The 23,869-nt window shown below is 36.7% G+C and overlaps 2 protein-coding genes across 2 annotated transcripts; both read right to left on the bottom strand.

Annotated features, from left to right (window-relative positions):
* Nucleotides 1–7,799: 7,799 nt before the first annotated feature.
* Nucleotides 7,800–11,047, bottom strand: LOC132176078 (uncharacterized). The gene is made up of 2 exons (XM_059588200.1): nt 8,852–11,047; nt 7,800–8,765 (listed from the first exon to the last, which is right to left on the bottom strand). Exons 1-2 carry the CDS (start codon nt 10,979–10,981, stop codon nt 8,118–8,120), a joined length of 2,778 nt encoding a protein of 925 aa, XP_059444183.1. The 5' UTR covers nt 10,982–11,047; the 3' UTR covers nt 7,800–8,117.
* Nucleotides 11,048–16,909: 5,862 nt separating this feature from the next.
* LOC132175284 (probable ubiquitin-conjugating enzyme E2 26) lies at nt 16,910–22,518 on the bottom strand. The gene is made up of 7 exons (XM_059587170.1): nt 22,324–22,518; nt 20,317–20,457; nt 19,052–20,197; nt 18,892–18,955; nt 18,465–18,604; nt 18,061–18,372; nt 16,910–17,620 (listed from the first exon to the last, which is right to left on the bottom strand). Exons 1-7 carry the CDS (start codon nt 22,390–22,392, stop codon nt 17,318–17,320), a joined length of 2,175 nt encoding a protein of 724 aa, XP_059443153.1. The 5' UTR covers nt 22,393–22,518; the 3' UTR covers nt 16,910–17,317.
* Between the last annotated feature and the right edge of the window lie 1,351 nt (nt 22,519–23,869).

Consider the following 23,869-nt stretch of genomic DNA (forward strand, 5'->3'; position numbering starts at 1 on the left):
AAACATACAGCTAACAGTAAATGCAACTAGAACTTGCTGCCAACAGACAGAGGCAGCAAACAAGATTATAATTTAACATATGAAAACACAATGCAACAATATTTGGCATAGTTGCTGTAAAAAAACAACTACAGTACATATGTTGCAGTTTCATGTTACGACACCGAAGTCAAATTTCAAATACGAAACACTTAAAACTACATTTATCTTTATTTACATGAAAACATTTTTTAACTAAAAAGCAAAAAAAGGCCACCGAAAGAGCATTATCAAGCCCCTCATCAGACTTGGGAATTATGCATCACTAGAGACTGACAAGGGCACCTTTTTATATCCTTCCAACTCTCTAAGCCTCCTAGGAAAGATGCAACGACCACCAAACTTCTGCTGCAAGTAAATGATCAAGGCCAAAAGCAAATCCCCAAGAGGAATAACTACATCCCAAGTAGAGGAGTAAAAATCTGCACCAGGATTTGCATATATGTATGACCCATCATAGTGGTGAACATACTTGTGAGCCCTGTAAAGATCATATGCATGCGGCAGCAACCGGACAAAAGTGTTTTCGAGGTAGAATGAACAAGAAAGACTGCTCCTTTTTGTGTTCCAGAACATGTTGAGCAGTATTTGAGGCAACAGAAAACCGTCCAAGACCAAACCAGATAAGATTTCAAGCCTCCCCAAAGAGAACGCGGTGGGTAACTACTTGTAATGGAAGCTGAGGCCATCATAACATCATTTTCGCTGCTGTTCCACAAGTACACCACCACAGGAACTAAAGCCCCTGCTATATATAATGGTAAAGCCACGAAGAGAACCTTCTTCTCAGCACCCCACAAGCTCTTTTGATTTCCATCACTCCATCTTGCTGACCATTTTTTTTGCAGAAGACGGAATTGCAGCAAAAAAGCTACCATTCCAGTCACCCTAATAATCACCTGTCATAATATTAATTAAATGATTAAATTTACTATTTCCTATTAACTCAGCTTAAACTTTTGAAATAAGTGTTTGATTTTACATTACCTCGTTTGCTTCGAGCCATCCATCGCTTTCGCGCAGTATGTTCCACCGGCTCGAACTCCTGAAGAACAGGGATTCGAAGTTCAGCACAAGAGGCACCAATTGGCCTAAAGTGAGAACTAAAAGCATGACAAGGGAGATCAAGGGAAGCACATGAGGGTGCCTTTTCACATGAAAGATCTGCAGAACCACAAAAACACACGACAGTGTGGTGGAGATAAGTACCCTAACAATCTCCACATCCATCCTCCATAAGGAAGATCCATCCTCGTAAGTTGCAGACAACTCTAAACGCTCAAAGTAAAGTTTATCAGATTTGTTCCGTGCGCTATTAATGCTTCCCTTGATGTAACCTCCACGCCTAGAATTTAATGAAGGGAATTGAAATTCAACAAGAATCTCTCAATCCCAAGAATCATTTCTTGGTATTTGATCGTCAGAGCCAATATTTCGGCAGCCTACCATACACAAGCGTCCTGTTTCCGCATCATATATCCCTTCAGCCAAAATCGCAGAGCTCTCAGATGAAGTTGAAGATGCGTTAAACGGAGAAAACCCATTGTACGATTGAAGGTTTATATGGTAGCTGATATTGACCGGGCCTCTGCTGCCGAGATCTGGTGCCGCTGCTTCAGAGTCTTGAGAGCTTGAGTACTCATAAAACAGAGCACCAACAGAGGTGGGAACTGAAGAACCCCAAGCGATTGTTCCTTTAGAATTTTTCACCGAGGAATCAAATCTCATGACGGAAATAGAAGACCCATTTGGGTATCTTGCCCCTTTGATTCTAGCAGGCTTCTCACATTTCTGGCATAACTTCCTGGCAGTGTCAATTTTTGTATACTGATACTTCAAGTCAGGAACCCCGGCCATTGTATTCCGAAAACTTCGAAACATGATCCTGTCGAAATAACCTTTCTCTTGCATGGTTTTGTTGGTTCAAATTTTCCCCACCATGTCACTAACATCTTTGATTGACCAGATTGCAGGAAACCTCAAGGTCAATCTTGTTGAACAATCACCCACACGAGCATTAACCCAAGATTCCTTGACACCCGAAATTCGGCAAGCAACGATGCAGAGCTAATGCTCTGTTTCATCCCATGTTCCTTCCCCCACCAGAGTCGTTTCAGGATTGAAACTCCGGTAATAACTGACGTAGCTAGTGTTAGGAGGAAACTCCACGAGAACCCGCATCGTTTCTTTGTCCTCAGAACACTTGATCATAGACATGGACATGAAACGAGGAACATATCCCATGCCTGCATCAAACGGACTGCAATTCTTTGCAGAATTGCAGCCGCTGTCGTATCTCAATTTGAACGGATGGAATCCCCCCAAGGCTACTTATAATGAAAACAATAGCTGAAGGTAAAGAAGCTAAGCCAGAGTGGAGAATTTCCAAACCTTGACCATTTCCAACACGAATCTGCTCATTGCCAGTATATTCTTCAGCTTGCATATTAAGGTTTGAAAGGTCATTGGTTAAATGGTGTCGAGCTGCTGTATCTGGATACCAGTTCATGTCTTGTGATGGAGATGAAGAGGTGAGAAGAAAAGCTGATGGGGGAGGAGTTACACACTCTTAAGCATGATCAAACCTGTGAAAACACTTTGCTGCAGTATGGCCGGGTTTGAGGCACAATTGACAAGTGGGCCTCTGAGATGTATAACCGGCATTGGGGAAAAATTGAGGGGGACCACGTCCTCTTCTTCCATAGGAGTAATTGTTGGAGGAAAAATTCCTTTGTTGCTTGGAAAAATTATTGGAAGATCCTTGACGTTGGGCTACATTTATAGACGAAACAGCCAAGTCAATTGGCGTGTGTTGTTGCTCCAAACGTTGCTCTTAGGCGAGCAAGTGGGCATAGAGATCTTCTAAAGTAAGAGGCTCGATCTGAGTGGTAATAGATGTTACCAGGGAGTTGTATTCTCCAGAAAGCCTTGCAAGAATATGTAATATGAGCTCTGAATCTTTCATAGGTTCACCAATGGTAGCCAAAGTGTGAGATAAATTTTGGGCCTTCTGAAAATAATCAGAAATGGAGAGACTGTTCTTCTTCATAGTTGATATTTGATAGCGAATTTGTATGATGCGGGCTTTGGATTCGGAAGCAAATATCTTCTCTAGCAAAATCCAAACTTCACGTGAAGTTTTAATGCCATAAACATGAGGCAAAATAGCTTATTTCAGCATGGAAACAATAGCACCGAGAATGAGCTTGTCCTACTGATACCACAATTTATATGCTGGATTGGGTATGGACACCGAAGGAGAAGATGTAGTGGCTACAGAATCAATTAATTTTGGTGGACATGGAACATCACCAGTGACATGACCATATAAATCATTTCCCTCAAGATAAGGGACAATTTGGGTGCACCAAGTCATGTGATTATCACGATCAAGTTTAACTAAATTGGAAGGATGGAAAGACATAGGGACTAGGGAGGAAGATGAAGAAGCCATGGATTTAGAAGTTGGTCGTATATAGCTCTGATACCATATAATGAAAACAATAACTGTATAATATAATTGTAATCAGCCCATCTGAACTATGGGTTTAGTATTCTATTTAAAGAATTAATTACAAACAAACTAAGCCAAAATATATGGCTTGTTATACCAGAATAATAATCCCTTGATTTGTTGAGATATTATCTAAAACTTAAATAACAAGCATTTGAATTTGAATCTTCAGAAACATTTGAATTTGAATCTTCCAATATCTTATCTTCAAAAGATTCAAGTTTGAATTATGGATTGTGTTGTTGTGAAGCTTCTTTATTTCCAATACTACTGAGCATAATTGGTGTTTTGGAAGAGAACTAAGTGATAAACCCTTTGGAAGATCACTTCCGTTTTTGAAATCTCCCGAAACTGGTGTGTATTTATACTCCATTTGAGGAAGCAACAATACAGAAATTTTCTCAAAGTGGGTTGGATATTTGTCAGAAGTACTCAAGCTCTCAAAAGATCCAGTAATCAAACTAGTAATACTAGTGGAACTTGTGAGATGATGGAGTTTAAGAACAGCAAAAAGATTAAGCAAATTACCTTCTTTAGTGTATGCAGCGGCTGATCCAACCATACAAAGATATCCCTTTGATTCTGACCAGAACCCCTCCAGTTTAAAGCTTACAGAACTTCTTTCAGACGTAGAATAGTATACCTGGCGGGGATACGAGAAATCTTCCATCCTGTTGTACTTATTCGCGCTTGGAAATGTTAAACGCCCTTTAAGCTTGAACAAGCCTGGAACTTCGGTGTCATAGACAGACTGCGTGCGAAGAAAGATGGAGTTTAAGAAACCGGACGAGAATGCAAACGGGTTTGGTTCCAGAACTGGGTTGCCGCCGGTATAGTAACCTTCATGGGAGCGTGGAAGAGGAAATTTTGGGAGTGGATCTCTGTTTTGGGGGAATGAAGGGACGGTTGAAGAGCAGTGATGGTAGTAATCTTGGGGTTGAGTTGCTGAGGATGAGACAGAGTTGAAAGAGAAGGTGGTGGAAAGGAGGAAAAACATGAGAAGCCATTTGTGTGAAGAGGTTGTCATTGCAGAAGAGTTCAGTTCTGCCTTCGCCATGGATTCTTTCTATGTGCTAAAGAACATTGAACAAGACCAAGTTAAGGGGCACCACTGAAGATTAGTGAAGACTGGACCACTAATGAGTAACGGTAGAAGTCCTTATGTTCTTCTTGCGTTGTTCCAAGAATGATGTGTAATTGATTACTTTTAAATTTTGATCAAATTATGATTTTAAAAGTTTTGAGAAACACAAAAGAAATTTATAAAATTATTTGCAATAAAAGATAAAAGATCTAATTGTTTAAAAGCATGTGCACATCTTTGAATAGGAGATGTTGTGCAACAGTGCGAGTATCTATTAGACCTAAATTTGTCAACATGCTCTCTAATCATGGTGAAAATTCGTCCAAAAGTCGCCTCACCGATTGCACCGACTGGGATGCTTAGGGAAGCTTTCATGTCAATTACTTCCATTCCTCTCATTAGACCATTTGTGTCCCTCAGATTACCATACAATTGGAATGATGTGACAGTGAAAATCAACTGTTGATTTTACTTTTTACAAAGTCCTTACTAATTCAAAGGCTGATTTTTATTACCACGTTGTCTCAGTTGTATGGCAGTCTGCTCAATTGCATTACTCGCTAATATTATTCAATTGAGAGGACGTTATAGTAAAAATCAAGTCCTGAATTTTTTTTTTTTTTTTTTTTTTTAACAAGTGGTATCAAATGGTTGGTTTTCAACTTTTCATTATCACTTCATTAAGTTGTATTCCAATTGGATACCTATTTTATTAAACAACATTACTTCTTTTTTTTTTCTTTTTTTTGACGTGTCCACACAAGAGGGGGAGGGAGGATTCGAACTAGCGACCTCTGCTTCATGAGGCATGGTCTCTAGCCGATTGAACTACCCCTTAGGGACACTAAATAACATTACTGATATTATATTAGTCAACCTAATATATATAGCATAGGTTTAAGCCTTAAGGGGTTAATTTTCTACGTAGTAATAATTTTGAAAATTTCAATTGTCTTGAAATTAATGCAGGACAGTATACCATCAAGAATAGTGGTTCAATGGCTTAAAAAAAATCAGAAAAGCTTTAAATTTGGAGATGATGACCTGCTTAAGGTCAACATTGGTGAGCTAATTCATGAATTTGAAGGGTTTAGATAGGGGGGGGGGGGGGGTTGAGCTCCTTCAAAATTCTCCTTACCCTTGGTAAAAAAAAATTTAATGCCATGATTATGGATTTATGCGCCCCCCCAGCAACTCTTGAGGGCAAATGCCCCCCCTCCCCCGACCAAATGTTGAAGTTGATGCAGTTGAGTCAACTACAACCATTGTACCTTGAAACTTGCAGACCTGCAGTTGCATAAGAACAAAAGGTTTAAGATGATGCTGTTCCCAATATTTTTCTTAAACTATGGAAGAAGATAAGGTACACGCGTGCAAGAGAAAAATAAAATAAAATAAAAAAGGTACGGTGTGAAACTTGCAAAGCACGAGAAAGAGACAAAAAAACCTTTATAAAATTATAAAGTTTTGTCCAATGTTTAACTCTTCCCAATAATTTTCTTAGAGAATGGAAGAAGACATGGTACATGCTAACATGCATGCAAGGGAGAAAATATAAATAAATACAGCGAGCAACTTGCAATGCACAAAAATGAGATCAAAAAATCAATTGTTATTTCTAACTTTCTATATTGAGCTCTTCAAATAAAAATTAAATTTGAAGAGTCACTTTTAAAATAAATCAAATATCAAACTATCAATATCTTCCTCTATTGTAGTTAAATATTATTATTTTCTTATTTTTTTAATTCTTTTTTGGCTTTCGGCAGATGAGAGAGGGGTGAAGTAAAACAGCACACGGCGTGCCACGTACACTGTGTGCAAAAAAAAAAAAAATTAATTGTAAAGAAAAAAAAAAAAAAATTTGCACAGGCGTGCGTGGCACGCCGTGTGCTATGGATCAGTACTCATGAGAGAGTAGGAAAATGAATATATAAGATTAGAAAACTAAATAACTTTCATTTTTTAACACTTGGTATTTGAAGAGCCTTATTAATCAAAGTTAAATTTGAAATAGAATAGAGAACTTGTTAAATGACTCTTTATGTGAGTTTTTTCAAATTTTTAAAGAAAAGCCAAATTTAGAGAGCTCAATGGAAATGTTCTTACCACACGTTTTGTTTCCTAGAACAATGTGTCAATTAAATTCAAAAGAGGCTAAAGATCAATTGTCAAATCTCCTTACATCTTACAAAAATTACAAAACTTTGAGGCATTTTTCTTCTTAAAGACTTGTCAATTTTTCCTTTCACTTTCCAACTTCAACGGAAAATTAAGGAATGTAATTAAATTTTTATATTTAGATTGAAATTGTTGATTTTTCCTTTCACTTTCCTACTTCAACAAAAAATTGAGGTATGTAATTAAATTTTTATATTTATATTTAATTTTTTAAAAAAAAATAATTGTTTTGGTATTTATATTGCTATTCTTGATAATTATTTTTATATTTAATTATTTATTAATTGATATAGTTTTTGTTTCATATTTTAATTGTATAAAATATATAATTGGGTGTTGCATAGTGGCAGAAGATGAGGGTGGAGAGCGGAGGGTTTGAGAGACATCATGGTTCGTCAAATCGTTTCTCTTTTCGAGTGTTCTAGACTACTTCTAGTGCAGAGGTTCGTTTTTCTGTGGATGGAAAGGAAACGAAGAGGGTTGCAGGCTTTATATGTTTTTTTTTTTTTTTTTTTTTTTTTGTATTTGTCTTTGTACAATTTTTTCGTGTGGAGATAAAATAAATAAATAAATAAATTTTTAAAATTAAAAAATAAAAAATTTGCTAGCATGATGCTAATGACTGCTGGGCCCATGATGGCCGCAACCACCTATTTGGTAGCCTCGCGGTGGTTGTCAGGACCGTCGAAGCGATCGTGCAATGATTGCTAGAGCAATTTGATTGTCGCTAAAGAGGCAGGGTGTCCTGTCTCATCATAGAGGCCAAAGGGTAAACATAAGAACCAATATTTTGCACTCATTTCTGATTTCTCCACCTCTCACTAGAAAAAAAATAAACAAATAAAAAATTATGAATCTGTAGAAGTCAGACTCAGAGATTTTTATTTTATTTTTATTTTTGGAAAAAACAGTAATGTCATTGAAAATTCAAAATACAACACTTCCGGACAAACCTGCAACAAGTAAACATACAGCTAACAGTAAATGCAACTAGAACTTGCTGCCAACAGACAGAGGCAGCAAACAAGATTATAATTTAACATATGGAAACACAATGCAACAATATTTGGCTTAGTTGCTGTAAAAAACAACTACAGTACATATGTTGCAGTTTCATGTTACAACACCGAAGTCAAACTTCAAATACGAAACACTCAAAACATGTTTTAACTAAAAAGCAAAAAACGCCACCGATAGAGCAATTATAAACAAACCTCTAGTAATTCTGCACTTTGCTGCCACTCCAGTTCTAATCTCCCATTTGTTGATTTGAATCAAGCCCCTCATCTGACTTGGGAATTATGCATCACTAGACACTGACACAGGCACCTTTTCATATCCTTCCAACTCTCTAAGCCTCCGAGGAAAGATGCATCGACCACCAAACTTCTGCTGCAAGTAAATGATCAAGGCAAAAAGCAAACCCCCAAGAGGAATAACAACATCCCAAGTATAGGAGTAAAAATCTGCACCAGGATTTGCATATATGTATGAGCCATCATAGTGGTGAGCATACTTGTGAGCCCTGTAAAGATCATATGCATGTGGCAGCAACCGAACAAAAGTGTTTCCGAGGTAGAATGAACAAGAAAGACTGCTCCTTTTTGTGTTCCAGAACATGTTGAGCAGTATTTGAGGCAATAGAAAACCGTCCAAGACCAAACCAGCATAAGATTTCAAGCCTCCCCAAAGAGAACGTGGTGGGTAACTACTTGTAATGGAAGCCGCCGAGGCCATCATAACATCATTTTCACTGCTGTTCAACAAGTTCACCACCACAGGAACTAAAGCCCCTGCTATATATAATGGTAAAGCCACGAAGAGAACCTTCTTCTCAGCACCCCACAAGCTCTTTTGATTTCCATCACTCCATCTTGCTGACCATGTTTTTTGCAGAAGACGGAATTGCAGCAAGAAAGCTACCATTCCTGTCACCCTAACAATCACCTGTAGAATATTAATTAAATAATTAAATTTATTATTTCTTATTAGCTCAGTTTAAGCTTTTCGAATAAGTGTTTGATTTAAGTTACCTCGTTCGCTTCGAGCCATCCGTCGCTTTCGTGCATTATGTTCCACCGGCTCGAACTCCTGAAGAACAGGGCTTCAAAGTTCAGCACAAGAGGCACCAGTTGGCCTAAAGTGAGAACTGAAAGCATGACAAGGGAGATCAAGGGAAGCACATGAGGGTGCCTTTTCACATGAAAGATCTGCAGAACCACAAAAACACACGACAGCGTGGTGGAGATAAGTACCATGACAATCTCCACATCCATCCTCCATATGGAAGATCCATCCTCGTAAGTTGCAGACAACTCTAAACGCTCAAAGTAAAGTTTATCAGATTTGTGCCGTGCGCTATTAATGCTTCCCTTGATGTAACCTCCACGCCTCGAATTTAATGAAGGGAATTGAAATTCAACAAGAATCTCACAATCCCAAGAATCATTTCTTGGTATTTGATCGTCAGAGCCAATATTTCGGCAGCCTACCATACACAAGCGTCCTGTTTCCGCATCATATATCCCTTCAGCCAAAATCTCATAGCTCTCATATGAGGTTGAAGATGCGTTAAACGGAGAAAACCCATTGTACGATTGAAGGTTTATATGGTAGCTGATATTGACTGGACCGCTGCCGCCGAGATCTGGTGCCTCCGCTTCAGAGTCTTGAGAGCTTGAATACTCATAAAACAGAGCACCAACAGATATGGGAACTGAATAACCCCAACCGATTGTTCCTGTAGAATTTTTCACAGAGGAATCAAATCTCATGACGGAAATAGAAGACCCATTTGGGTATCTTGCCCCTTTGATTCTAGCAGGCTTCTCAGATTTCTGGCATAACTTCCTGGCAGTGTCAATTTCTGTATACTGATACTTCAAGTCAGGAACCCCGGCCATTCTATTCCGAACACTTCGAAACATGATCCTGTCGAAATAACCTTTCTCTTGCATGGTTTTGTTGGTCGAAATTTCCCCCACCATGTCACTAACATCTTTGATTGACCAGATTGCAGGAAACCTCAAGGTCAATCTTGTTGAACAATCACCCACACGAGCATTAACCCAAGATTCCTTCACGCCCGAAATTCGGCATGCAACGATGCAGAGCTGATGCTCTGTTTCATCCCATGTTCCTTCCCCAACCAGAGTCGTTTCAGGATTGAAACTCCGGTAATAACTGATGTAGCTAGTGTTCGGAGGAAACTCCACGAGAACCCGCATCGTTTCTTTGTCCTCAGAACACTTGATCATAGACATGGACATGAAACGAGGAACATATCCCATGCCTGCATCAAACGGACTGCAATTCGTTGCAGAATTGCAGCCGCTGTCGTATCTCAATTTGAACGGATGGAATCCCCCCAAGGCTACTGAGCATAATTGGTGTTTTGGAAGAGAACTAAGTGATAAACCCTTTGGAAGATCATTTCCGTTTTTGAAATCTCCCGAAACTGGTGTGTATTTATACTCCATTTGAGGAAGCAACAATACAGAAATTTTCTCAAAGTGGGTTGGATCATTGGCAGAAGTACTCAAGCTCTCAAAAGATCCAGTAATCAAACTAGTAATATTAGTGGAACTTATGAGATTATGGAGTTTAAGAACAGCAGAAAGATCAAGCAAATTACCTTCTTTAGTGTATGCAGAGGCTGATCCAACCATACAAAGATCTCCCTTTGATTCTGACCAGAACCCCTCGAGTTTAAAGCTTACAGAACTTCTTTCAGACGTAGAATAGTATACCTGGCGGGGATACGAGAAATCTTCCATCTTGTTGTACTTATTCGCGCTTGGAAATGTTAAACGCCCTTCAAGCTTGAACAAGCCTGGAACTTCGGTGTCATAGACGGACAGCGTGCGAAGAAAGATGGAGTTTAAGAAACCGGACGAAAATGCAAACGGGTTTGGTTCCAGAACTGGGTTGCCGCCGGTATAGTAACCTTCATGGGTGCGTGGAAGAGGAAATTTTGGGAGTGGAGCTTTGTTTTGTGGGGATGAAGGGACGGTTGAAGAGCAGTGATGGTAGTAATCTTGGGGTTGAGTTGCTGAGGATGAGAAAGAGTTGAAAGAGAAGGTGGTGGAAAGGAGGAAAAACATGAGAAGCCATTTGTGTGGAGAGGTTGTCATTGCAGAAGAGTTCAGTTCTGCCTTCGCCATGGATTCTTTCTATGTGCCGAAGAGCATTGAAAAAGACCAGGTTAAGGGGCACCACTGAAGATTAGTGAAGACTGGACCACTAATGAGTAACCGTAGAAGTCCTTATGTTCTTCTATTGTTGTTGTTCCAAGAATGATTTGGCTTTTTATAATTGATCACTATTGAATTTTGATCATATTATAATTTTAAAAGTTATTTCATTTTTTTTTAGAGACAAAACAAATTTATAAAATTATTTGCAATAAAAGAGCTAAAAGATCTAACTGTTTAAAAGCATGTGCATATCTTTGAATAGGAGGTATTGCGCGAGTATCTATTAGACCTAAATTGTCAACATGCCCTCTAATCATGGTGAAATTCGTCCAAAAGTTGCCTCACCGATTGCACCGACTGGGACGCTTAGGGAAGCTTTCATGTCAATTACTTATATTCCTCTTGTTAGACCATCTGTGTCTCTCAGATTATCATACAATTAGGATGATGTGACAGTGAAAATCAACTGTTGATTTTACTTTTTACAAAGTCCTTTCAATTCAAAGGCTGATTTTTATTACCACGTTGTCTCAGTTTTATGTCAGTCTACTCAATTGCATTACTCGCTAATATTATTCAACTCAGAGGACGTTATAGTAAAAATCAAGTCATGATTTTTTATTTTTTATTTTTTTTTTAACAAGTGGTATCAAATGCTTGGTTTTCAACTTTTCATTATCACTTCCTTAAGTTGTATTCCAATTGGATACCTATTTTACTAAACAGCATTACTTCTTCTTTTCTTTTCTTTTTTTTGACATGTCCATACAAGAGGAGGAGGGGGGATTCGAACTAGCGACATCTGCTTAATGAGGTATGTTATCTAGCCGATTGACCCCTTAAGGACACTAAATAACATTACTGATATTATATTAGTCAACCTAATATATATAGGATAGGTTTAAGGGGTTAATTTTCTACGTAGTAATAATTTTGAAAATTTAGTCCAATTGTCTCGACATTAATGCAGAACAGCATACAATCAAGGATGGTGGTTCAATGACTTAAGAAAATTCAAAAAAGCTTTAAATTTGGAGACAATGACCTGCTTAGGGTCAACATTGGTGAGCTAATTCATGAATTTGAAGGGTCTAGATGGCAGCAGGGGCAGAGGGAGGGGGGTTGAGCTCCAAAATTCTCCTTGGTAAAAAAAAATGCCCCCCGCCCCCCCAAAACTCTTGAGGGCAAATGCCCCCTCAACCAAATGTGGGAGTGGGGTTGAGCTCCAAAATTCTCCTTACCCTTGGTAAAAAAAAATTTAATACCATGATTGGATTTATCCCCTTCCCCAAGCAACTCTCGAGGGTAAATGCCCCCCTCGACCAAATGTTGAAGATGATGCAGTTGAGTTTGGTTATAACTTGAAACTTGCAGACCTGCAATTGCATAAGAACAAAAGGTTTAAGATAATGTCGTTCCCAATATTTTTCTTAAACTATGGAAGAAGATAAGGTACACGCGTGCAAGAGAAAAATAAAATAAAATAAAAAAGGTACAGTGTGAAACTTGCAAAGCACAAGAAAGAGACAAAAAAAAAATCTTTATAAAATTATAAAGTCTTGTCCAATATTTAACTCTTCCCAATAATTTTCTTGAAGTATGGAAGAAGACATGTTACATGCTAACATGCATGCAAGAGAGAAAAATAAAAAATAAAAAAAATAAATACAGCGTGCGACTTGCAAAGCACAAAAAGGAGATCAAAAAATCAATTGTTCTTTCTAACTTTTTATATTGAGCTCTTCGAATAAAAATTAAATTAGAAGAGAAAAACTCTTTTTTTAAAAAATTTTTTTTTTTTAAAAAATCACTTTTAAAATGAACCAAATATCAAACTATCTATATCTTCCTCTATTTTAGTTAAATATTATTATTTTCTTGTCTTTTTTATTTTTTTATTTTTGCTCTTGGTAGATGAGAAAGAGAAGGAAAATGAATATATAATATTAGAAAACTAAATAACTTTCACTTTTTGGCACTTTGTACTTGAAGAGCCTTATTAATCAAAGTTAAATTTGAAATAAAATAGAGAGCTTGTTAAATAACTCTTTATGTGAGTTTTTTCAAATTTTTAAAGAAAAACCAAATTTAAAGAGCTCAATGGGAATGCTCTTACCACACGTTTTGTTTCCTAGAACAATGTGTCAATTAAGTTCAAAAGAGGCTAAAGATCAATTGTCAAATCTCCTTACATCTTACAAAGATTACAAAACTTTAAGGCATTTTTCTTCTTAAAGACTTGTCAATTTTTCCTTTCACTTTCCAACTTCAACGGAAAATTAAGGAATGTAATTAAATTTTTATATTTAGATTTAAATTGTTGATTTTTCCTTTCACTTTCCAATTTCAACAAAAAATTGAGGTATGTAATTAAATTTTTTATATTTAGATTTAAATTGTTTTTTTTAATTAATTTTTTTGATATTTATATTGCTATTCTTGATAATTGTTTATATATTTAATTATTTATTAATTTATATAGCTTGTGTTTCATATTTTAATTGTATAAAATATATAATTGTAGTTATTTGAGATTATAGAGAAAAACAACGATTCTATTGAACTTCAGTCAAATTATAAACGAGCTCGTGTTAAAATTGACTAGCAGAGACAAATATTATATTTTCAACCTATTAACAATCATGCCTTCTTGGACCCCTGTTGCAATGCCCGTCTTCTATAGCCTCACGGATGTTTCCATTTCGTCCCAGTATAGTGAAAATTTTTTGCCCCCCTCAATGAATATCCTAGCTCCGGCCCTGGATGGCCGATTTCATAAGGATATGCAAAATTTCTTAAATAACTATACTTTATAGTTGTTTAAGCTGCCACATCTTTCACATTATATATAAAAAGTTTAAATTAATTACATCATCAATTCATTGAAAAAATTGCTCAATGTATTTCAGTTTTTGCCCTATCAATTGAGTATTTAGATTTTTTTGAACAGAGAGAATTCAATTATTGTGAAAAATGAAGGTAAATTTGTCAAAAAAAAAGAGAGTAAAAAGATAAATTTGTCCCCCCCTTTTCAAAAACAGACTCATTTTCAGTTTATTTGAATCGAAAAAATCTCGTTCCATCTATTTAGAGTATGTAGCGGACATCATCCACAAACCCTCAATCACCCATCAGAAACAAAGATGCCACCACCCACAACACAAAAAGTCATCACACATTTCCAATTAAATAAAAATCTGGCTATGACTGTTAATGTTTTTGTAAGGGTATTTTCTGTTTTTTTTTTTTTTTAATGGGTTGTTTGTCTTCTGAAAACAAAATGACAGAAAATAAAAGAGAAATTCAATCGATTAATTAATTCATGGAGAATTATTGTCCTTTGGACGTTTGATTTTGTTGATAAATGTGGGCCTTTGTTTCTTCTCCCCCAAAAGTTGGATAGGGTTGGAAAATTCTCGGAACTTATCAGAGTCGTTGCTCAAGTCATCGTCAAACTCTTTGCTCTGGATGGATAGGAAATACTCAAAAATTAAATATGGAAAAGACTAAATCAACGTCAACGGATTGGCGACTTTGAAAACGCATTCATTTCCCCCACGGTTTTCAGACCAAACAACACGGCATTGCCGTGAAAGAAGAATAAACCAAACATATAGCGTTAATCGTACGCTATTTTTCCTCAAACCCAAGGAAAATTTAAAAAATAAATAAATAAATAAAAAATGAGTGATGGATGAAACTAGGGATTAATCTTATTATTGGGTTTGTAAAAATAATAAGGAAAATGAAAAGAAAATTCCAAAATAATATTGGTTTTAAAGTTACCAAAAAGAATACTTGATCTTTAGAGTTTCCTAGGGGTCAATATGATTGTTGGAGGTTGTAGTTTGCCTTCCAAATTCTATTATTACTCTTTTTTTCTTTTTTTTTTAATAGCCTACATCTGAAAAAGTAGGCATGTGTTTTCAAAACATTATTATAAGAAGGTGGGAGAAGTTTTCTAAAAGTTTTAAGGTTTTTATGTTTTTTGAAAAGTGTTTAGTAGTAAAAACCAGTAATTATTGTTTGCAAAGTATTTTAAAAAGATTTCTAGAGATCGAGACCATCATATAATATTATGATTTCAACGGAAGATATATGAGTACTATCTAAGTTGTCTTTAGAGTTTTTTTTTTTTTTTTTTAATTGAATAAGGAAATCGCTACAAGCGGGGTCCTTGCTATTTTTTATCCTGATGGAAAAGAGAATGGGAGAACCAGTGGGAATGCTACTAAACACAAGGTGGGTAGCGGCCCGTTTTGCTAGAGTATGTGCGCAATAATTGACATATTTAAAAACTTTCATAGCATTCCAGCATTATCTAAGTTATCTTTAGAGCTTGTTTGTAATTGCATTGAGCTTCAAAAGTACTTAATTATTTGACTTTTTTACTACAAAAAAAAAAGAGCTTAAAGAATGAAACCTTTTTACATATACACCCACATAATATCATAAAGAACCCTTGAATGTGTATTTGATTATCCACCTTATAATTTTATGCTTACATTTGTAAATCTAAATGGACTTAAAAGCTTCATTATGAAATGGAAGTGCACATCTTTATTTATTTATTTATTTTTAGCAACATAACCATTACATTAAAACGAAATAAAACTACAAAAGGAAGGGGTGTGAGGGACCACAACAAACACCCCAAAAATAGCCATTATAATGCATGAAATTCAAACTACAAATAAAACGAAAAATTAATCCTAACATATCTGGTCTCATAGTTCATTGACCAAATGGTGGGTATGTCATGCAATTCAAAGAAGACTTGCCAACTTGGTCCTGCTGTGTTTACTTATGGTGGAATGAAGAGGATGAAAAATAGGACCTCACCTCACAACACAAGGTTGATTTATGATAATTATTATCTGCCTCTTTATTTCAATAAGGGTTACAGTCAACTCAAATTAGGTTAGGAATTGTTATCCCCACCTTGACTAGGACTAGAAATTATAAACCTACTAGGACTTGGACAACGATACGTGCAAGGAAAGAAATAACTATTACATGAAAATATCAAATAAAGAGACCAATGACTATTATTATGGAAAAAGCTATAACTCTTTCAACACGTTGGTAGAGACTTTTAGAGAGGGGATCGTAACACATACTACTAAAAAAAGAGTACTAATAATGATGGCGATGAGACGGTCAATGAAAATATATTTTCTGCATCATTGGACAAAGAAGCCTGCTCCACGACAGTTCTAGATAAAAAAGAACTATTTCCACTTCATTGGAGGTGGAGATGAACTCTCAAAGAAGATATGACACTAAATACCACCAGAGAGAGCAACAACAGACGACTCGTGATGAATCCGAGGGTTGGAAGACCAATGAAAGGACACGTGCATATCAAAGGTAAATGAACGACCATAGATTTAACTTACATTTTCCCATAAATAAAAATGAGAAATGCTACATATCCCAAATTTGTTTCCCAAAAGTTAGTTTACAAATAATATGTCACCATCTTATGAGTTGATGACAAAATTCTCAAAATAATAAATTTCATGAGATGATGACACATCATTTGAGAACCAACTTTTGAGAAACAAATTTGGAATGTGTAGCACTCCTCAAGAAAAAGATGCAAAGAGAAGAGAAGGAATTTTTTTAAAATAAAAAAATAAAAAAATTAGAAGAAAAGGCCAAAAAACTTTAGAGAGAGGAAAAGAGGAAGAAAAAATAAGCATGTGAACGCACATCTTGGAAGAAATTAGAAGAGTGATGTTACTACAAATTTTACTACACCTCAATTTAACTCGCTGAGTGACATGAGAACAAAACAACAATCTAATTTTGCAACTTTTTTGCAGTAAAATTTATAACACCCCAGCAATTTCAAAATTATAAATGAGTTGAAGAGTTATATAACCACAAAAATAAAAAATTAACAGGTCTTTTACCATCCATGAACTGTAGTCAAGAATTAGATAATTAGACATACGTACCTGCCCCATCTATATCTAGACATATGTAAAAAAAAATTATGAGTGCCCTCAGAGTATCAAGTGTCAGGACTCGAGAATTGAAGTCTATTCAAGATGGAAACCGAAACCAATAAGTAACTTACAGAGACGGGTTCGTTTCCATCCTTAAACAATCAGTAGACTTTCTAAGCCCATCCATATCTACGCCATATATACAGCATCCAAAATTATACGTCCCCAGTCTCGAAGGTACGGCATAAAAATACTCTATAATTTAACTCTATACTATTGAGATAAAATCAGAGACCTAAGTTGCATGTCATGGATGTGAAACAATTTGTTTCAAGTCTAAATCAGCCTTTCAGCAAGAGAATGTTGCAGCCTTAGGCATATCAGGCAACCGCTTGTTCCCATTCACGGGAGGTGATAGGAATTTCTCGCAGTTCTCAGCTCCAATTCGGGTAAAATCTTTAACAAGCATATCTACATACCCAGCCAAAGAATCCTTAAACCGTTTTGAGCAGCTCTTGTCACCCACATCGACATCCTGCACCCCACCTTTCACCAGAGATCCTACTTGAGCACCATCCATATATGCTTTACATGCCACCAGAATATCGTGCGCACGATTGCAGAAATGCCCCAATACAAAGTCCTCAAAATGCTGCAGCCACATGAATCAGAATTAGCTGTTGGACCCTCAGAAAGGAAGAAACAGCATTTGTGCCTAACACACATTCACCACATACATAATATTATATTAACTGCGGAAATGTTAAGTATGAACCCCTGTAATTCTTCTTCGCAAAGTTCTTAGGTACTGAATTATTGCAGATAACATGGTTGTTGACGAGAACTTCAGGAATTTTTCCATTTCATTTATATTTAATTAATTCAATTGCATATTAAAAGCTACTAAGGAATCTGCATGAAGTGAAGTGATCTACTGGACCATGACAATGAAACTTTAGTCAGCAAGTCAGCCAATGAGGTTATAAATTTTTCCTATAAATTGAAATTGGTGTCAATCTCAGGATCAAGACAACTGCTAACCATACTCAAAATATGAAAATATGGAACAAGGTACCATCAAAGGAAACTTACCTTTGGTGGCCTCCTCATTGTGTATATCATTGTCCTCAATGATAGGATAAATGTATCTTCGTTGTACTGCTGGGACCTCATTTCACCAGAGGCTGAGCCACTCATAGATGCATATCCAGGCTCATTAAAATAGGGCTTTGTATTCAAGATCAACCCTTGGATGGATACAAGAACTTGTAGCATGGTTGATACACCTGGGATCCACTTCTCATTCTTTTTGCCAGACCAGGTGTTAAGTAGACTGAGGCATACTTTCCCACAATTGTACAAATTAGGATTCAGTCGAAGACCACCAGAGTGGTAGTAGACATGCTGGCATAAGCAAGTTCCTCAGTTGTAAGACCTATGATGTAAAGTAGAAGATTTGAAAACAATGCCAGATTTTCAAAGCCTCAATCACATACCGGTGGTACATTAGGGTAGCCACTGGGGAAGGAAACATCAAAGAAGAAGAGACCATCATGGTAGGGAGTCCCCTCTGCTCCAATGATGACAGCCCGCATAAGATCCATCCTTGTTTCATAAACCCTAACAAATATTGTCTCTGTCGAAAGGATACAAAGATGCATTAATCAAAAAGTGAACAATCATATTCCTGCAGGAAAAGAAAGGTCGGTCCCAGAGTGGCAGAAACCAAATCCAGTATTGTCCCGCACTACATTTCTACAGCTATGTTCTGCAAACTCATTTTTTATGTTTTAATTGCAAAGTAAGATTTCAGGATACGATTATCACCAACAAATTCATTTTTGATGGTTCAACAAAAATTAAGGCTATGTTATTGATAATGTCAGCCATTATATAACACAAATAGAAAGTATGAAAACTCACCTGGTAAATCCTTCTCCAGGATCTTCCACTCCTCCTGAATTTTCTTTGCCCAATTCTTTGATGGCTGTAAGAAAGAGGGTGACAAAAATGTCGTTACATAGGTATTAAACTACAGATTGAAAAAAGAAAGCAATGCAATTCATCATCTGAACCTAGGCACCTGCTTCATGGAGGAACTATGGCCAGTATAGTGATGGTCTGAATGATCTTCGACGGTATCAAATTGTTTAAAAAGCCGGAACTTCCTCAGAATTTCATCTTTGACCTCTCCAGCGATTGCCTCAACATGGAATGTTGAACTACCATCAGCAGCTGCATTATTTTGATTTGGGGCAGAATAATCCTGAACCCAGGGGATATCAGCCACTTCTTCAGCAGCAGGATGTAAACCATGAAATGGATAAAAACTTTGTATTGTATGGTTCGTGAGAGATGCCTTCACTTTATTTTTAAGAGACTCCTGCCACAAGGGCATAGATGGGTCTTCTACAGGAGGATAATGTAATGCATCTGTATAAGTAGGATAATACGTACTACTTGCACCAACTTGCTTCTTTGCATTCTTGGAAATATAATTTCCCCAAATAGATGAATCAGTTCCATGAGAGGGCGGCACTGGCTCAAATTTATTTACATAACTATGATTAGTTGAACTACTTGAAGTAACTGGCTTCTTCTTACTTTTAAAAGGCTCCAAAAACCACCGTGATTTAGATGATTCTTTCCCAACAGGGAGATTCAGAGCACTCCCTCTATGCTTTGAAGCAGGTGATTTCTTTTTATTTTGGGCAACTTGTGAATGATACCAAGATGAAGACAGATCCATTTCGGGAGGGTGAATCACAGTATCTATTTGGGTTTGCATACTTGAACTACCCACTGAAGTTGACTTCATGTCGATGTGAGCAGGCTTTGATGACCATGAAGACGGTGATGAGTCTAAGCCATGAAGACCAGCAACATCCAAGTGCAATTGAGATGCCGTATATTGTGAACTATTTCCAGTAATTGGCTTTTTTTTACATTCAGTGAAATCTGGCAACCAAGGAATCGCTGCCTCTATTCCAGGAGGAATGTCCATCTTATCAAGATGGTCTTGCAAATTGGCATAATCATCAACATCCATGAAATCATCAGGATAACCATCAATATACTCATTATTATCATCAAAAGATAGATCAGAAGTATGACCATCGAGGTTGATTAAATTATGTGAGACTGGAGAAAAACTCTCAGAGGATTCAACTCCATTCACCGATCCAAGGGTTTCAACACCAGGAGCAAAAAAATAATTGGCCAAAGCTTCCTGATAAGTAAAATGAAATATAATAAGAAGAAGAATCAGAAACAGCATGGCTACCTTGGATGTTTGTTGTATTCACAAAAGTCAACAGCTAGCTCATATTTAAAATGTTAATCACAAACCTGAGCTTGAAGATCATCATAACCATCAAAAACATCTTCTACTGCCTTCCCTTTGTTACTTGTGTGAACTTGTTCATCGATGAATATAACATCAGCTGAATCTCCTTCTTTATCTATATCAATCACATCATGCAGAATGACCTAGAAAGGGACAAGCACATTGCTTACTACAATCATTAAGCGATAATGAAGAAAATTTATAAGAGCTAGAGAACGCTAAAACTCAAATCATATGAGAGAACAACCACATTTTGCTCCAAATGAACATGCTATCCTATTATATTTCATCTATCTCAAATGTGTTCAATGAGATACAAAATAAAGTTAAGCAAGGAAAAGAAAGAAAAAGGAAGAAGCATACTCACAGGTGAATATGCATTTGACCAGGAGAAAAAAATTCAATAAGAAAGATTAACATTCACATGCATTTTTTGACATAAAAATCTAGATGTCTGAGTTAGGCAGCATTTTTTTGAGCCTTTACCAAATTACCAAGGTTTTCAAACATTTTATATGACATCTCTGTCAGCATCTTATGAATAAGTTTTCATGCTATAAGCATTTCAAATCTGCATTTTCTACTTTTTCAATTTGTGAATTGGCAACAAGCTCCCCACAAAGTGCCAACTATAGTTTGAGTGCAGATACTCTGCCACCTCAATTGTCATTAAACTAACTGAGCACACATCACTGCGTGCCTGATAGTATCAAACAAAGACATATGAAGGTTATTTTGTTATATACGTCTTAAAGTCAGTTGAATATTGTGCAATGATCGCATATTGTGTGGTAATTACAATAAAAAGGAAGCCAACTCTCCTCAAGATAGAAAATAAAAGTTAACTTTCTCAAGACAAGGAGCCTGAAGGAAGGTCTAGCTATACAATGACAGCTCGGTTTAAAAAATCAAGAACATTTTATTTGCTAAATAGAGCTTAATTCTTCCCAACTTTTAAAAGAGTGGAAACGTACAGTTAATCCAGATGGAGAAACCACGCAAAAGCTAAAATTGTGAGTGAACTAGCTCAAACAACAGCAAAGTCCTAGGAGTAAAAGTGTAGAAGTGAAGAGATGCGCACAAGGGAGGGGTTCCTAGTACCTTCCTCAAATCAAGAAACAGACTTTCTTTTAATTTTGAATGAATGTGCAAAACATTTCACTTTGAAAAATTATGGGCAGAAATCCAGCTGGGAATCAAAAAACGCCATAATTTTGGTCAAATAGATTTGCAACCATTCGACTGAAAGGATGGTGTTTCCAACGAAACATTGTGTAGGATTCAACTAAAGGATAGTGTAGTGATTCACTGAAAGTTAAATGGCCCATTCCAATTGTTAATCAAATTTAATTGACTACCTCAATGGCTTCAATATTTGGTAAATAACAACAAAATATAAAACTTATACGGGATAACATGGTATACAAATAATTATCAGTTTAGTAGCGAAAGCCCCTATCAATCTCAAACTCTTCTTTAGTTTATACCAAGATTCATTATCGTACATTGTATATAATACCAAAACACTCCTAGTAAACTGTTTAAACTACCGCTAAACTCCTTTTAAATGAAAAATTCCAAAACAAGTATAAAACAAAAAAATAAATAAGGACTTCCCAATTTAGCACCCAAAAAAAAAAAAAAAGAACCTAAAACCGGAAAATTGCACTATATTAGGCATTCTAAATCCCCAATATCGCAAAACAAAAAAAAAAGGAGGAACTCTCTCTCAATCAAGACGCACAAACCTTATCAATTCCAAGCAATTTAAAGCTACTTACAGCAAGATTAAGCTAACTAATACCTGCAGTAGAACACTAATCCAAACAAGAAATTTCCGCAATCCAAAGGGTACGATCAATAACCGAAAAGGAAAAACTAAAAGATTAATTTTTTTTTCCATGGATTCGTTTGGCGTGCAAATTAAGGCATGTGATCGAGGAAAGTAAATCGACCAATAATTTCAGAGAATCGAGTTGTAAAGGAAAAGGAATATGCTTTGTCTGGACCTCTTTCTTTCTGCGCAATTTCGGTGAACGGAAAATCGGGGGCGGGATTTCGACGACGTCGGGGTCCATCAACGCGGAGCTGTTCCCGGATAACACTCGCTTCCTGTTTGGGGAGCGAGAAAATGAGGGAAAATTAGAGAATGTTGGCTAAAATATTGAGAGAGAGAGAGAGAGAGAGAGAGACGGAGACGGAGAGTTTTAAAGTGAAAAGCGAGAGAGACACTGAAGACACAGACTTGGTCACTTGGAAATCTTAGGTAGGTATTTGGCTAACGGCGGCGGCTTCATCGATCAGCTTCAAAGATAAACAGGGCGCTGGAGAGTGGCTGGCGGCTCAGCGACTCGACTCGAATATCAGATATGGTTTTTGGTTTTTCTCTGCTCCGTGGAGTTTTCTGATTGGAGAGAGAGAGAGAGAGAGATTGGCTTTGGTCTTTGTGGCTTCGCGCCTAGACAAGGAGATTACGATAAAACCGGGAGTTTTGCCCTTCTCAATAAATGCACCGGTTTAACTCATTAATTTCCATCTTGCCACTGTTAGACTACTCTTTAGCCATCTAGCGGTCTCGTTCCTCTACGGTCACTTCTTCTACAGACCCTTGCGTCTCCACTGAAAAATTGCCATCTCAACAAAATGTGATGAAAAATCATGATCAAAGCCGTCCATCAAATAAGTTTTTTTACAATTTTTTTTCAATTCTTACAAGATTGAAGACCTCTCAATGTTGTAAATCCCATACCCATTATTTATACATTAATGATTTGTCCATTTGATTTTGGTGTTTTTTAACCGTTGGATTTTTTTTCAATTTTTATACTTTGTTATGTTTGTAGTACACAAACCACGAAGGTGATTATAAGTCAATCAACAGTGGGGCCCATGAAATGAGATAATATTTAAAAAAATAAAAATAAAAGGAGAAAAAAACTGTCTTTGGATGATGGCTGCGATGTTTCCGAGATTAAGGAACAATGGAATGTTCCTTAAGTCTTGCGAACCGTGGATCTTATTATTATTTAGGGGATGTACTAGATAGAACCCAAACGTGGGAAGCAAGCCAAAACGGAATCGAATTTTGTAGAAAATGCTAGAAGGAGCATGTTGATTGGACCATCCCAACTCTATGGCCTCTCAACCGTTGGATGGTGAATCAACGATGGGTAAGGTCAACTCACTCTCACCGGAACCGGGCCCATTGTTTTAATTTGGCAGAATAAATATCTCATAAATCATGGGATTATACAACAAACATTTTAGGCATTCCATAATAAGTTGCCTCCCATGCTCCGACTATTTTATTTGGGGAAACTTCACTAAAGTCCCCTGAACTTTCGGCCAATTTTGCAGACTCTCCCTGAATTTCAAAAACTCTCATTTTAAACCCTTAAACTTCAATTTTCTCTCATTTTAGACCCATCTGTTAGTTTTCAATGTTAAATGCCCATTATACCCCTACCCAGCCCACTTGAAATTCCGAAAATACCCAAAACTACAGCACCCACCCCAGCCCAAAACGACACCGTTTTGGGCATTAATTTTTTTTTT

The sequence above is a fragment of the Corylus avellana genome, chromosome ca3, assembly GCF_901000735.1.
Source record: "Corylus avellana chromosome ca3, CavTom2PMs-1.0".
NCBI lineage: Eukaryota > Viridiplantae > Streptophyta > Magnoliopsida > Fagales > Betulaceae > Corylus > Corylus avellana.